The 18,969-nt window shown below is 45.5% G+C and overlaps 1 protein-coding gene across 1 annotated transcript in view; it reads left to right on the forward strand.

The window, feature by feature from the left end:
- The window catches only part of SPEG (striated muscle enriched protein kinase), a 218,311-nt gene that overhangs the window by 92,194 nt on the left and 107,148 nt on the right, over positions 1–18,969 (forward strand). Inside the window, 4 exon segments of the mRNA XM_044303636.1 lie at positions 237–419; positions 11,822–12,006; positions 12,421–12,509; positions 13,948–14,123. Of these exon segments, the coding sequence (XP_044159571.1) occupies positions 237–419; positions 11,822–12,006; positions 12,421–12,509; positions 13,948–14,123 (633 nt within the window).

Here is an 18,969-nt window from a genome sequence, read left to right on the forward strand (position 1 = left end):
AATCTCAAGGATGTACAGAGAAAAAGGCTCAAAATTTTTAATAAAGACCAATTAAAAAGTGATTTTTAGGTCACAATGAGTACAATACAACAGTAAAAAAAAAAAAAGTGGTGTACGTAGCCTTTAAGTGTTCTATTCCCCTGCAGCGCTACTGCAGAAGCGTTACAGATGTTGTTGTTTTTGGCAGTGTGGTCATGGGTAATGGGAAATAATGGTTTTATGTTTTTTCCCGGCAGTCATATGGAGGAAGGATCGGATCCATCTGAAGAATAGTCCCACCCATCAGATTCGGGCCGAGGGTGAGAGACACACGCTTGTGATAAGATGGGCGCTGCCATCGGATTCTGGCATTTATACAGTAACAGCAAAGAATGAAGCGGGTGAAGCCAGTAGCTGCGGAGCCCTGACCATCAAACCAGGTACCTGTGAGGTCCAAGAGATTATGCAACATACTGACTGCATCCACAAACTGACTGCATCCAGATACTGACTACATCCACATACTGACTGCATCCAGATACTGACTGCATCCACATACTGACTGCATCCACATACTGACTGCATCCACATACTGACTGCATACACATACTGACTGCATCCACATACTGACTACATCCACGTACTGACTACATCCACATACTGACTGCATACACATACTGACTGCATCCACATACTGACTGCATCCACATACTGACTGCATCCACATACTGACTGCATCCACATACTGACTACATCCACGTACTGACTACATCCACATACTGACTGCATCCACATACTGACTGCATCCACGTACTGACTGCATCCACATACTGACTGCATCCACGTACTGACTGCATCCAGGTACTGACTGCATCCAGATACTGACTGCATCCAGATACTGACTGCATCCACATACTGACTACATCCACATACTGACTGCATCCACATACTGACTACATCCAGGTACTGACTGCATCCAGATACTGACTGCATCCAGATACTGACTGCATACACATACTGACTGCCTCCACATACTGACTACATCCACATACTGACTACATCCAGATACTGACTGCATACACATACTGACTGCCTCCACATACTGACTACATCCACATACTGACTGCATCCAGATACTGACTGCATCCACATACTGACTGCATCCACATACTGACTGCATCCACATACTGACTACATCCAGGTACTGACTGCATCCAGATACTGACTGCATACACATACTGACTGCATCCACATACTGACTACATCCACATACTGACTACATCCAGGTACTGACTGCATCCAGATACTGACTGCATCCAGATACTGACTGCATACACATACTGACTGCCTCCACATACTAACTACATCCACATACTGACTGCATCCACATACTGACTACATCCACATACTGACTGCATCCACATACTGACTACATCCACATACTGACTACATCCACATACTGACTACATCCACATACTGACTACATCCAGGTACTGACTGCATCCACGTACTGACTGCATCCACATACTGACTGCATCCAGATACTGACTGCATCCACGTACTGACTGCATCCACATACTGACTGCATCCACATACTGACTGCATCCACATACTGACTACATCCACATACTGACTACATCCACATACTGACTACATCCAGGTACTGACTGCATCCACGTACTGACTACATCCACATACTGACTACATCCACGTACTGACTACATCCATGTACTGACTGCATCCACATACTGACTGCATCCACATACTGACTACATCCACATACTGACTGCATCCACATACTGACTACATCCACATACTGACTGCATCCACATACTGACTACATCCACATACTGACTGCATCCACATACTGACTGCATCCACATACTGACTACATCCACATACTGACTGCATCCACATACTGACTGCATCCACATACTGACTACATCCACATACTGACTGCATCCAGGTACTGACTGCATCCACATACTGACTGCATCCACATACTGACTGCATCCACATACTGACTACATCCACATACTGACTGCCTCCACATACTGACTACATCCACATACTGACTGCATCCAGATACTGACTGCATCCACATACTGACTGCATCCACATACTGACTACATCCACATACTGACTACATCCACATACTGACTACATCCAGGTACTGACTGCATCCAGATACTGACTGCATCCAGATACTGACTGCATACACATACTGACTGCCTCCACATACTAACTACATCCACATACTGACTGCATCCACATACTGACTACATCCACATACTGACTGCATCCACATACTGACTACATCCACATACTGACTACATCCACATACTGACTACATCCACATACTGACTACATCCACATACTGACTACATCCAGGTACTGACTGCATCCACGTACTGACTGCATCCACATACTGACTGCATCCAGGTACTGACTGCATCCAGATACTGACTGCATCCACGTACTGACTGCATCCACATACTGACTGCATCCACATACTGACTACATCCAGGTACTGACTGCATCCACATACTGACTACATCCAGGTACTGACTGCATCCACGTACTGACTGCATCCACATACTGACTGCATCCACATACTGACTACATCCAGGTACTGACTGCATCCACGTACTGACTGCATCCACATACTGACTGCATCCACATACTGACTGCATCCACATACTGACTACATCCACATACTGACTACATCCACATACTGACTACATCCAGGTACTGACTGCATCCACGTACTGACTACATCCACATACTGACTACATCCACGTACTGACTACATCCACGTACTGACTGCATCCACATACTGACTGCATCCACATACTGACTACATCCACATACTGACTGCATCCACATACTGACTACATCCACATACTGACTGCATCCACATACTGACTACATCCACATACTGACTGCATCCACATACTGACTGCATCCACATACTGACTACATCCACATACTGACTGCATCCACATACTGACTGCATCCACATACTGACTACATCCACATACTGACTGCATCCAGGTACTGACTGCATCCACATACTGACTACATCCACATACTGACTGCATCCACACACTGACTGCATCCACATACTGACTGCATCCAGGTACTGACTGCATCCAGGTACTGACTGCATCCACATACTGACTGCATCCACATACTGACTGCATCCACACACTGACTACATCCACATACTGACTGCATCCACATACTGACTACATCCACATACTGACTGCATCCACATACTGACTGCATCCACATACTGACTACATCCACATACTGACTGCATCCACATACTGACTGCATCCACATACTGACTGCACCCACATACTGACTACATCCACATACTGACTGCATCCAGGTACTGACTGCATCCACATACTGACTACATCCACATACTGACTGCATCCACACACTGACTGCATCCACATACTGACTGCATCCACATACTGACTGCATCCACATACTGACTGCATCCACATACTGACTGCATCCACACACTGACTGCATCCACACACTGACTACATCCACACACTGACTGCATCCACATACTGACTGCATCCACATACTGACTGCATACACATACTGACTGCATACACATACTGACTGCCTCCACACACTGACTGCATCCACATACTGACTGCATCCAGGTACTGACTACATCCACACACTGACTGCATCCACACACTGACTGCATCCACATACTGACTGCATCCACATACTGACTGCATCCACATACTGACTACATCCACATACTGACTGCATCCACACACTGACTGCATCCACATACTGACTGCATCCAGGTACTGACTGCATCCACATACTGACTGCATCCACATACTGACTGCATCCACATACTGACTGCATCCACATACTGACTGCATCCACACACTGACTACATCCACATACTGACTACATCCACATACTGACTGCATCCACATACTGACTGCATCCACATACTGACTACATCCACATACTGACTGCATCCACATACTGACTGCATCCACATACTGACTGCATCCACATACTGACTACATCCACATACTGACTGCATCCACATACTGACTGCATCCACATACTGACTACATCCACATACTGACTGCATCCAGGTACTGACTGCATCCACATACTGACTGCATCCACATACTGACTACATCCACATACTGACTGCCTCCACATACTGACTACATCCACATACTGACTGCATCCAGATACTGACTGCATCCACATACTGACTGCATCCACATACTGACTACATCCACATACTGACTACATCCAGGTACTGACTGCATCCAGGTACTGACTGCATCCAGATACTGACTGCATCCAGATACTGACTGCATACACATACTGACTGCCTCCACATACTAACTACATCCACATACTGACTGCATCCACATACTGACTACATCCACATACTGACTGCATCCACATACTGACTACATCCACATACTGACTACATCCACATACTGACTACATCCACATACTGACTACATCCAGGTACTGACTGCATCCACGTACTGACTGCATCCACATACTGACTGCATCCAGGTACTGACTGCATCCAGATACTGACTGCATCCACGTACTGACTGCATCCACATACTGACTGCATCCACATACTGACTACATCCAGGTACTGACTGCATCCACATACTGACTACATCCAGGTACTGACTGCATCCACGTACTGACTGCATCCACATACTGACTGCATCCACATACTGACTACATCCAGGTACTGACTGCATCCACGTACTGACTGCATCCACATACTGACTGCATCCACATACTGACTGCATCCACATACTGACTACATCCACATACTGACTACATCCACATACTGACTACATCCAGGTACTGACTGCATCCACGTACTGACTACATCCACATACTGACTACATCCACGTACTGACTACATCCACGTACTGACTGCATCCACATACTGACTGCATCCACATACTGACTACATCCACATACTGACTGCATCCACATACTGACTACATCCACATACTGACTGCATCCACATACTGACTACATCCACATACTGACTGCATCCACATACTGACTGCATCCACATACTGACTACATCCACATACTGTCTGCATCCACATACTGACTGCATCCACATACTGACTACATCCACATACTGACTGCATCCAGGTACTGACTGCATCCACATACTGACTACATCCACATACTGACTGCATCCACACACTGACTGCATCCACATACTGACTGCATCCACACACTGACTGCATCCACATACTGACTGCATCCAGGTACTGACTGCATCCAGGTACTGACTGCATCCACATACTGACTGCATCCACATACTGACTACATCCACATACTGACTGCATCCACACACTGACTGCATCCACATACTGACTGCATCCAGGTACTGACTGCATCCAGGTACTGACTGCATCCACATACTGACTGCATCCACATACTGACTGCATCCACACACTGACTACATCCACATACTGACTGCATCCACATACTGACTACATCCACATACTGACTGCATCCACATACTGACTGCATCCACATACTGACTACATCCACATACTGACTGCATCCACATACTGACTGCATCCACATACTGACTGCATCCACATACTGACTACATCCACATACTGACTGCATCCAGGTACTGACTGCATCCACATACTGACTACATCCACATACTGACTGCATCCACACACTGACTGCATCCACATACTGACTGCATCCACAAACTGACTGCATCCACATACTGACTGCATCCACATACTGACTGCATCCACATACTGACTGCATCCACACACTGACTGCATCCACACACTGACTACATCCACACACTGACTGCATCCACGTACTGACTGCATCCAGGTACTGACTGCATCCAGGTACTGACTACATCCACACACTGACTGCATCCACACACTGACTGCATCCACATACTGACTGCATCCACATACTGACTGCATCCACATACTGACTACATCCACATACTGACTGCATCCACACACTGACTGCATCCACATACTGACTACATCCACATACTGACTGCATCCACATACTGACTACATCCACATACTGACTGCATCCACATACTGACTGCATCCACATACTGACTACATCCACATACTGACTGCATCCAGGTACTGACTGCATCCACATACTGACTACATCCACATACTGACTGCATCCACACACTGACTGCATCCACATACTGACTGCATCCAGGTACTGACTGCATCCAGGTACTGACTGCATCCACATACTGACTGCATCCACATACTGACTGCATCCACATACTGACTGCATCCACATACTGACTGCATCCACATACTGACTGCATCCACACACTGACTGCATCCACACACTGACTACATCCACACACTGACTGCATCCACGTACTGACTGCATCCAGGTACTGACTACATCCACACACTGACTGCATCCACGTACTGACTGCATCCACGTACTGACTGCATCCAGGTACTGACTACATCCAGATACTGACTGCATCCACATACTGACTGCATCCACATACTGACTACATCCACATACTGACTGCATCCACATACTGACTGCATCCACATACTGACTACATCCACATACTGACTACATCCACATACTGACTACATCCACACACTGACTGCATCCACACACTGACTGCATCCACATACTGACTGCATCCACATACTGACTACATCCACATACTGACTGCATCCACATACTGACTGCATCCACATACTGACTACATCCACATACTGACTGCATCCACATACTGACTACATCCACATACTGACTGCATCCACATACTGACTGCATCCACATACTGACTACATCCACATACTGACTGCATCCACATACTGACTGCATCCACATACTGACTACATCCACATACTGACTGCATCCAGGTACTGACTGCATCCACATACTGACTACATCCACATACTGACTGCATCCACACACTGACTGCATCCACATACTGACTGCATCCAGGTACTGACTGCATCCAGGTACTGACTGCATCCACATACTGACTGCATCCACATACTGACTGCATCCACATACTGACTGCATCCACACACTGACTACATCCACATACTGACTGCATCCACATACTGACTACATCCACATACTGACTGCATCCACATACTGACTGCATCCACATACTGACTACATCCACATACTGACTGCATCCACATACTGACTGCATCCACATACTGACTGCATCCACATACTGACTACATCCACATACTGACTGCATCCAGGTACTGACTGCATCCACATACTGACTACATCCACATACTGACTGCATCCACACACTGACTGCATCCACATACTGACTGCATCCACATACTGACTGCATCCACATACTGACTGCATCCACATACTGACTGCATCCACATACTGACTGCATCCACACACTGACTGCATCCACACACTGACTACATCCACACACTGACTGCATCCACGTACTGACTGCATCCAGGTACTGACTGCATCCAGGTACTGACTACATCCACACACTGACTGCATCCACACACTGACTGCATCCACATACTGACTGCATCCACATACTGACTACATCCACATACTGACTGCATCCACACACTGACTGCATCCACATACTGACTGCATCCAGGTACTGACTGCATCCAGGTACTGACTGCATCCAGGTACTGACTGCATCCACATACTGACTGCATCCACATACTGACTGCATCCACATACTGACTGCATCCACACACTGACTACATCCACACACTGACTACATCCACATACTGACTGCATCCACATACTGACTGCATCCACATACTGACTACATCCACATACTGACTGCATCCACATACTGACTACATCCAGGTACTGACTGCATCCACGTACTGACTGCATCCACATACTGACTACATCCACATACTGACTGCATCCACATACTGACTACATCCACATACTGACTGCATCCACATACTGACTGCATCCACATACTGACTACATCCACATACTGACTGCATCCAGGTACTGACTGCATCCACATAATGACTACATCCACATACTGACTGCATCCACACACTGACTGCATCCAGGTACTGACTGCATCCAGGTACTGACTGCATCCACATACTGACTGCATCCACATACTGACTGCATCCACATACTGACTGCATCCACATACTGACTGCATCCACATACTGACTGCATCCACACACTGACTGCATCCACACACTGACTACATCCACACACTGACTGCATCCACGTACTGACTGCATCCAGGTACTGACTACATCCACACACTGACTGCATCCACGTACTGACTGCATCCACGTACTGACTGCATCCAGGTACTGACTACATCCAGATACTGACTGCATCCACATACTGACTGCATCCACATACTGACTACATCCACATACTGACTGCATCCACATACTGACTGCATCCACATACTGACTACATCCACATACTGACTACATCCACATACTGACTACATCCACATACTGACTACATCCACACACTGACTGCATCCACACACTGACTGCATCCACATACTGACTGCATCCACATACTGACTGCATCCACATACTGACTACATCCACATACTGACTGCATCCACATACTGACTACATCCACATACTGACTGCATCCACATACTGACTGCATCCACATACTGACTGCATCCACATACTGACTGCATCCACATACTGACTGCATCCACATACTGACTGCATCCACATACTGACTACATCCACATACTGACTGCATCCGACATGGGGTTATAGTAAATCTTAGTTGTCTTGGAGCTACTGTTGCAAAACAATGATGTCCATGGAGCATGCTACTATACCTTTTGAGTAGATTACCACTTTCAAGATCTCTGCTTACTGTCAGTGCGTGAAAACAGTTTTTTTTATTTTTATTTGTTTTTTTCAATTCATGGTGTCTGAAAGCCCATCCTGATGCTTTTTACTATGGATTACAATAGACGCCTGTCAGGAGCCCATCCAAGTTATCCAACAAAAGTGCCCCCCATGACCAGTTACTACACTCTGTGTGACAATCAGGGCACACGCAGACTTCCCAATCTGACCAATACTTAGGGCGTTAATCTACAAAGGTCATTGCTATGTTAGGTGAGGCTGATGGATTGGCCCTTACCATTGTCAGACGTCGCTGTTACATTGCAACGAAGCGGGAGGGAGGAGGAGTCGAGGTGTAAAGCACTACCTATAACATTATCAGCCCCAATGGCACCGGTGTCAGCATTCAGCCACATTACCACCATAACAATGGCTGCTGGGACAGTCATGGATCATGACGTGGATGATGGAAGTGACGTTATGGGGCACATTCTACTGTAGCTCTCCAGCTGTTACAAAACTACAACTCCTATCATGCCCTTATGAGTATATGCTCTGTATAGAATGCAAGTAAGAATGTTCCGGACTCCCCACGGAGGCAGACTGCACCACTGCTGTGGAGATGGTGGTGAGGGGAGGCTCAGGGAGGAACTATCCTTCTTGCTTCTCCACATGAAACCACAGCATTTCCCTCCAGCTGCCACTAGGGGGAGCTCAGTGTATAGAGATGTTATAGCTTCCATTGAGTTCAGTGGTAACTGTATAACTTCATATGCACTGAGCTGTTACTGTAGCAGACAGCTTTGTAGGCAGAGGATTGAGAGCTGCATGGGGGAGATTTACCAGTTGTCTGGCTTAAAGGGCTTGTGCAGTGCTTAGATATTGACCAATCCTCAGGACAGGTCATCAATGTCAGATCAGCAGGGGTACGACGCCTCCGCTGATCAGCTGTTTAAAGAGGCCGCAGCACGTGTCCACCTTACTGATCCCTGCTGCCGTCTGAGTCATCAATATCAAAGCAAGAAAAATGTGGTGTCCATGAGGTTAGGCTACTTTCACACTAGCGTTTTTTTTTTCCGGCGCTGAGTTCCGTCCTAGGGGCTCAAATCCAGAAAAGAACTGATCAGGTATATCCTAATGCATTCTGACTGGAGAGTAATCCGTTCAGGATGCATCAGGACGTCTTCAGTTCGGTCTTTTTGACTGATCAGGCTTTTCAGAAACCGTAGCATGTTGTATTTTTACCTCCGGCCAAAAATCCGGAACACTTTGACTGATTGCCCGGATCCGGCCTTTTTCCCATTGACTTGCATTAACGCCGGATCCGGCGCCGTGTGTTCCGTCAAACCGGATCCGGCTTTTGCATGTTAAACCTGAAAAATGTGAAAAAAAAGTTAAAGATCCATAAATGGCGGATCCGTTTTTTCCAATGCATAGGATTTAAATGTAATCCATTTTCACACGTTTTCCCGGTTCCGGCGGGCAGTTCCGGTGTCGGAATTGAACGCCGGATTCAAACAACGCTAGTGTGAAAGTAGCCTTAGCGAGCGTCCTGTTCATAAAGCACCAGTTCTACTTTTTTTAACTTTGGCAGAACACGGCTTTGTGTTTATTAAAAATAAATCCACATAATAAACAATTGTACATTTTCCAGAAATGTTACATGAAAGGGGGGGTCCTTACTAAATATGCCATGGGCTCCATGAGATCTGTGTACAGCCATATAGATAGGACATAGAATTATAGATAGATAGATAGATAGTCGGGCGGTTCCTTGGTGGCGGGAGGAGTGACCCGAGTCGCCGGTGGCCATTGTCTGTGGGCACTGTATTAGGGCAGAGCTGGCTGGTGTGGGCCCCAGGGATGGTGTCAGGCTGCCCCCCGTCTCCCGCACCTCTCTGTTCTGTTCACTGTCTTCCTTTCCCTCTGTTTGCCGGTGGGAGGGAGCGAGGAGGGTGAGAGTCTAAATACAGCAACAGATTGTACTGGAGGTGACCTCGTCATGTTCGCTCTCTCCACCCTTCTTCTTCTTTCCCTCTCTCTCCGCCGGGATTATTCCTTTTTATGTGCATCTTTCTTCTTCCTCGGCTCTGCCCTCCCCGGGCTCTGTTCTTTCCTTTCCATTCTTCTTCCCCGGTTACTTTTCTCGGTTCCTCTTTGCTCCTCGCTGCCCCCATTGTCTCGGACGCCTCTGCTCAGCTCCTGCTGCACCTTTCCTTCTTTGCCTTTCATCTTAGGATAGTCCAAGATGTTTTTGGGGGTCTGTAGCTGTAAACCGGTGAGTGTCTATGTGTCTGTCCTTACCCTTGCGTGTCTCCTACCCCTTGCATACAGCCGAGGCTCCTCTCAGTTCTTTTTTTGGCAGTGAGGATAAATGCCAGTGCTTTGAGGGGGGGGGGGGGGGGGGGAGTTGGCAGAAAGCCACTTTAGGCATTTAGGAGTTTTTGACTGTATCTTGCAAACTTACAAAAATATCCTAAGAGTTTGGGAGATCTAATGTAGCTGTGAAATGACCAGATTTTGGGAGTTATCAGATATCACTGAGAACATTACACACATCTAGTGTCTGGTTATGTTGATGTCTACGGTGCCGTTGCTGGTTGGGCCCCTTGGCTGAAATCTATCTGCAGATCATAAATTTGTATATATAGTTCTGCTCATCTAAGCTTACATTGGAGACATTCTCATCCACAAGCATGTCCAGTAGGCACCATTGAGGCTCCATGAGATCTGTCCTCCTTTCTTGAAGACCATGAGGACTGACTCAAGGGTCATACCACCTCATGTTCTGTGATGGGCACCATCATAGCTGGATGTGGGGACCCATACTGCTTTTCGCTGTTGGCCCCCTTCCCATCTGTGTCTACTCCAAGCACTCCGGTGTGTTCATGCAGAGTATTTGTAAACGTTGCAGAAGTAGGATCTAAAACTCTCATGGTATTTCCTTCCAGCACCGGCCACAGAGTCTCCTGCTCACCGAGGAACCCCTCGAGATGTTCTGAGCCCCATCACCTCTGATGATGAGTATCTGAGCCCTCAGGAAGATTTAAGCGAGCCCACAACACCGCAGCACGGCATGGCGGGCAAAACCACCATCCAACACAGCGTGACCTTTAAAGCCCCTCCATCATTTAAGGTCAGATTTGGAAAAAGGGGTTTAGTGAGTTTGCATGGTGGACACACTGCTGTAGTAGATGGAGGTGTTAAGATTAAAACCCAGAGCCAGATTGGACATTGGGGCTATGAGGTTCTTGCTCTAGAGCAGGGATGGCCAACCTGAGGCTCTCCAGCTGTTGCAAAACTACAACTCCCATCATGCCTGGACAGTCTACAGCTATCAGCCTACAGCAGGGCATGGTGGGAGTTGTAGTTTTACAACAGCTGGAGAGCCGCAGGTTGGCCATGCCTGCTCTAGAGCCATAGTGTTGGCCAATGGAGGTCCAGTATAGTCAACCAAGACATAAGCCAGGAGCTCCTGGGGTCTGGAGTCTCTGTAATAGCATTAATATGAATATAGGTGTCATTTTTTAATTTTTTAACTTTTCCTAAGGTGGTGCTGTCAGACCAGATGGTGTTTGAGGGCCAGGAGATTATTCTCCGAGTCCAAGTGCAGGGAGAGCCCAAGCCAATGATAAGTTGGTAAGTATACTGTATATCTAGTTACAATATGCATCTAGAACACATGTTCCCTAAGCTTTTAACCTGTCCTGTTCTACATTATGCTGCAGTAATATACCTTTATTTACCCTGCTGGTTCATATTCTGCTGAACGCTGCATGCTCCACTGGGAGATGCGGTGTTAATACCATGTACTATAGGCTCTCAGCTATGGCTGTGTTCACACCATGATCAATATGCAGATCCATAGCATAAGCTGAAGTGGTCTATATTCCCTTTCGCCAACCACCACCCATAGACCCGACAGAGGCCAAAAGTCTAACCTTTCGGCCTCCACCGCTATAACTATATTTTTTTACTGTACAGAAGACGGCTCTATCGTATATAATCAGCAACTGGCCTATGGGGGCCTATGGATGATGTATACGGTGTTATATGACACAGAATTACATTCAGCAAATATGCTGCGAGAATTCAATAGCAATTGTACCGAATTCAGCCCCAAGACCTGATGTGAACAGAGGAGGGAGTGTCTGTCAGCATCACGTGACTCTAGAAGCCATCAGCAGAATTATGAGCGCAGCTCTGCAGTGTGATACAGGCCATAACTGGGGACCAGCCCTAGCAAATCAGCATGTTCATAAAGTTAGTTAGCTTTTTATATACATAATGGGGGTCATTTATGTGCCACTTTTTGGCGTATATCTGCCATAGATTGCGGTGCAAAGTTTATTTGCTTTGCAATCTGCAACTTTTCCCTGCTCACGCCAAGTCTAAAAAAGGGGGCAGGAATGGGGGCGGGCTGGCAGAAAAAGGTCTAAATCTACGCCAGCAAAGGAGCGGTGGATACGCCGAAGTTATGTAGAGGTCTTAATAAATGGCCCCCAATATTTAGATGTAAACTGGAAAACCCTCCTTAAAGGGGTTGTGTCACCTTAGACCTTGGTGGCATATTGCTAGGATATGCCACCGGTGTCAGTAGGTGCGGGTCCCTATCTCTAGAACGGGGCACCCAAAGCGACCGAGAGTGCACCACGCATGCTCGGTGTGTTCCCCATTTACTTCCATAGAAAAAAGGGAGAGCGAACTACGGGGCCGCCACTCCATTCACCTCAATAGGACTGTGGGAAGTGGCACTCTCATTAAAATGAATGGAGATAGGAGCTGGTCCCAGAGGTGGGACCTACACGTATCTGACATTGGTGGCATGTCCGAGGTGAGACAACCCCTTCAAGGGTAAAACGAGTAAAAACAGAACCCTTGTTCTCAATGTCAGTCTGCTGGCGAACAGCCTTGTTCTCTGTCGGTGTTCAGTTGGATGGGAAAATATAAAGTATCAAATCCCTTGTATCAATAATTGTTAATATATGGAGTTCACGTTCTTCTATACAACCTAAAGACTTCATACCTCGGCCTCTGTCGGTGACCATTCATGGTTTCTTCTCTCAATCCTGGACAGGCTAAAGAGCAAGCAGCAAGTGAAGCCCGGTGGAAAATATCACATGACAGAGGAGGAGGAAGGCGTTTTTTCACTTCAGATTGCGGTATCCGACAAACGGGATTCTGGATATTATACCTGCAAAGCAATAAATGAATATGGAACGAAGCAATGCGAGGCCAAGGTAGAAGTAAGAGGTAAGTCCAGACCCTGCACTGACTCTGTCCTGAGTACCTTCTATTGTGACTGCCACAAAATGACAAGTTTATTTACAATATATACAATGTATCAGTCATGTAAAAATAAACATATCTATTGTAAGTGGATTTCTAAGCACCCGGGCAATACTTACTGTACTTTCCTCCCGGAGTCCCATTTTTCACAGGGTTGGCACAACAAAGGGGTGGGGCTTATGCAGATTTGCATATAAGGGGGTGTTTCCATACATTTTTTGGACTTTTCTGGGTGAAAAAAAGGCAGGTCTTAAAGTGGTCTCCAACTCGAGACTCAAGTTGTTGGAGTTATACCATATAGGCAAACTAGGCAGTATCCTAGGATAGTAAAGCCTAGAGCAGGGTCCAGCAGCCTTCGGCACTCCAGCTGTTGTGAAGCTACAACTCCCAGCATGTAAAGCTGCTCAACTGTTCACTGAACCTTCATAGACGGGAATGGAGCATGCTGGGAGTTGTAGTTTCACAACAGCAGGAGTGCCAAAGGTTGCTGAAACCTGGCTTAAGAGGGTAGCATAGCAAATACATTATATGTTGATCAATTTTTTATATATATATATATTACATTTTACATTCTCTTTGAGTTATAATACTATGAGGTATTATAATGTACATTTTTATTACGTTAATTTTCGAATGTTTTCAGTCCATTTTTTTTATATTCTTTTATTTTTTTCATTATTATTAGTTCTATTTTTTATTCTTTTTACTTTTTTTAACTATTTTTTTTATTTTTGTCTTATTTTAGGATTATTGTTTTCATTAATTCTGGTTTTATAATTATTTTATAATTGTTTTTATTCCTATTTTACGTCTTTTAATTTTTTATTTGTACTTTATTTAAGTAATATGGTTTTCTATTTCTATTTGGATTCTTTTTATTTCTTTTGCCTTAATTATCTTTTTATTTTGTCATCTATTTATTTGCATGCTGCGGGAGGCTGCGTAGTGAGGCAATGCAAAGTTGAGGGCACATTTCTAAATGCCGGACGTATCTTGGTAAATAAAACACAGCTCGGGTTAGTAATGTGTAAAAATGGACACAGCCGGTCACTTTAACCCATTATTGACTGTCTACCATTGTGTTGGACAGTTGGGTTTCCATTTGAGGCAGATACAGGGCCTGGCGCTCAGTCAGCTGAAGCATTTGTTTTTACGGCTTCTGCTTTTACGTAACGCTCAGAGACCGTGTTGTGTCCCTATGGTGTATGGGGACATGAGGAAAACCTTCACATTCTTGCAAAATGCTGCTTAGCCAGAAAATCTAAAGAGCAATTCCCCCGTTACCAGAAAGTGACAGCTCAATTGGATCATGGCCTCTGCAACATTAAAAGGGCATTTACGTTTTTTTTTTCTCTTTACATTGATGTATACATATATATACCTGGAGGGGAATTGCTTTTAATATACCGTATTATCTGTATATTTTTTGCAAGAATCTTTTCAGTTTGCGGCTACAGATTTATTTTTCCTGTACAAGGGTCTATGGAAAAATGAATTTTCCCTGAGCTCTTTGATCTGATTCATACTTAAACCTAGGGATAAATATGACGTCTTGCGTTCCCGGGCTCCTGGGTTGTGGACAAAGCAGCAGTCGCCTCCTGTTACTCTTTTCTCTGCATGTTGCCTCAGGCTAAGCCTTCCCCTGGTTTCTGCATGGCACCACCTCTAGGCTGCATGCGTAGCTTCCAGCTGGGCAGAGGGTTGAGGGCGATACGCTATGCTCAGGGAGACTAGCGGTAACATAATTTACTGCAGAATGAGAGGCATGACGGCTAATGCAGATGTATAATACAGAACAAGAAACCATGATCTACCATTGAATGACAGACTGCAATATTCTTTAGCCCTATGACGGACTGGCATGGTACCGCAGTTGCATCCATAGTAATGACTGCATTTACATGGTTAATAGTCTTGCACAATTTTCCATAATCCATGGATATTTCTCTTTTGACTAGCCCTTCTGCAGGTTTATGCTAGTCCATAAAATTCTTTATGTCTGGGTGACCACCTTAGAAGTACTTGAGCCATAGATTCAGTAGAGTCCATAGGATATTAAATCTCCTGTACAGTAGACTGCCTCCATGCTGCACAGACTTGTTTTAGGTCCATGCAACGTGAAAAGACTGTATGGTATGTAATAAAAGCTCAGGATACAAAGCAAACAAGGCAAGAGGGATTTGTTAGGCGGTTAGGTACGGGTGGGATGATTGCTGACTGCAGGGGCCACAGTTTAAGGCTAGGTCTACACCAGTGTTTCCCAACCAGTGTGCCTCCAGCTGTTGCAAAACTACAACTCCCAGCATGCCTGGACAGCCTTTGGCTGTGCGGGCATGCTGGGAGTTGTAGTTTTGCAACAGCTGGAGGCACACTGGTTGGGAAACACTGGTCTACATGACGATATGTGTCGCGCGACAGATAGGGCACAACTACACTGCAACATTTGTCGCGCGACATTTTTTATAATGATAGTCTACGGCGTCGCAATGCGACATGCTGCGACTGGGACGCGACAGTCGCAGAAAAATCCATCTCGAATCTAGACTATCATTATAAAAATTGTCGCGCGACATTGGTGCGACAAAGTGTTGCGCGACAAATGTCGTCGTGTAGACCTAGCCTTAAGGGATTAATCAGAGCGCAAATGGGAGACCCAGCTGGGGTCGGGTGTCCTCACCCCAGGGGTACTTATTGAGTTGGATGTCGGTCAATATATAAAGGGATTTTCTGGGAGATTAATATTGATGACCTATCCATTTACAAGCACAGACTGAGCAAGCAGTGATTGGGAAAGGACTGTTCCTTCCCAAAAACTTCCTTCTCGTCATTGGTCGCTGAACCAAAGAGGTGCCTTCACATGCAGCAATCAGTTCCACTGTATGGGGATGAGCGATAGCTACCGCCATCACACGTACCTAAGCAGATTCATTATTTCTGGGCAGCAGAGCGCTGTTTACACAGCACGAGGTGTCCTATAAATGATGATTTCACCCAATGAATAGCGTTTTCACCTGTACACGGGCCAATTCGTGCTAACGCTTCTTCTTCCCAATAATCGGCCTATTAATTTCTCCGTATAAATCATCACTATCAGGGTAATCATTACTATCAGACTGGAGGGGTCCGACTCCTGCACCCAACTGATCAGCTGTTGGAACCAGGCACTGGATCTACAAATCTCTGTACCCTGCGCAGTGTCCGGGCTTGGTTACTGTCCTGATATATCAGGTCCATGAGGACAGCAGCAGAGGCATATCCTGAAGCGCCAGGGCTTCAAAGCAAAATCTTTAATGGGATTTCTCCTGGGTACAGTATGACATATCACTGGGAGTGCGAGTGCCTTCTTATGGGACGGAGGCCCTATCACCTTTTCACTCAAATTCCTAGAATATATAACTTTATTTAGATGTGAAATTATTTTTGGCCACCAAGCAGAATGTACCCAATAATTCAGCACATGGCACATCTCCTGGGTATTTTGCACTAATAGTTTTCTATACAGTACTTTCATTACTTGCTATAATTTTCTTGCATAATGTATTTATAATATAATTAAATATCTGATAATGTATTCCTGATCTACGTCTCAATCAGTTTGTATTGGTCACGTGAACTAATCTGTTCTTTGCATATGATGTATTTTTGCATATTTATATACAGATCTATCGTTTCTTATAGTCGGCTAACATTTCCAGTCTGATGTTCACCCACCTGCTGATCACCGTGCATGCCCTGCTCTTGGCTTTGCACCATGTTATTGTTGTATGCCTAACCTGTTACTGTGCCTCGCATTTAATTTGTTTTTATTCCTGTTGTTCTAATATTTGCCTGTTGTATTTAAGCACAAAAAAGATGTGTCAACTTTTTACACCCTTAGATCATGTTCCTATCTTGCTGGGAAGACAAGAGAGGTTTCAAAACTGAGAATACCATGTATCTTATTAAATAAAATAATTACATGGATAAATAAATAAATACAATAAAATAACATTTAGAGTGGGGGGGGGGGGGCACTGTTGTATTGCAGTCAATCTAAAATTAAATGACTTCCAGCAGTGGTCAGAAGTGGTACTGCAGGTCAAGGCTCTCTGAGTTCCAAACCCCCCAGGCAATTCCAAAAATGAAGAGGGTACAGTACCTTTTGGGGCACTTGACCCACCCCATCAGGAAGGCTATCTTCTGACAAATCTGCATTAGATTATTTAATTGGATTTCCCTTCATTATGCACTCACTTCTGGTGAGCATATGGTCAGCTAGTGCCTTTACACAATTGATAATACAGAAAAGCATGGCTGCAGTGTAAAGCATGGCGGCCAGAACAGCTGCCTGAGCAACTGATATGACAAGTGGGTATATGTCAGGGTATCTCAAACCCACATTAGACAATGCAGCTAACCTGAAGTCACTGATTATACCTGTATCCTAATGTAACGAGGCTAAATAGCAACTAATACTGAAAAACATGCCAGGTAAGCACTGCCCACAACTGGGCATCCACATCTGCACTCTGTGTAAAGTCCCTTTAAAAGTTGACACATCTAGTGCTATGTACGTGCTTTGCTCACCCCGCAGCATTGCCCGCTATATCCCCTGTGCTGTGAATGGCTGGCTTTCCCGCACGCTGACTGCAGTTTCTGTCTGTATACAGGGCGAGTCAGATAATCTCCTGTCACTAACAAACTAACACAGGAGCCAAGCTGCAACCCCCCGAAAAAAAAAGGATTGCGCCGAGAGGAGAGGGGTCCCGACCCAGCTACACCAGGGGGAGGCATAGGAGCAGGACAGACCTCTTCTTACAGATAAGACGGA

The sequence above is a fragment of the Bufo gargarizans genome, chromosome 8, assembly GCF_014858855.1.
Source record: "Bufo gargarizans isolate SCDJY-AF-19 chromosome 8, ASM1485885v1, whole genome shotgun sequence".
NCBI lineage: Eukaryota > Metazoa > Chordata > Amphibia > Anura > Bufonidae > Bufo > Bufo gargarizans.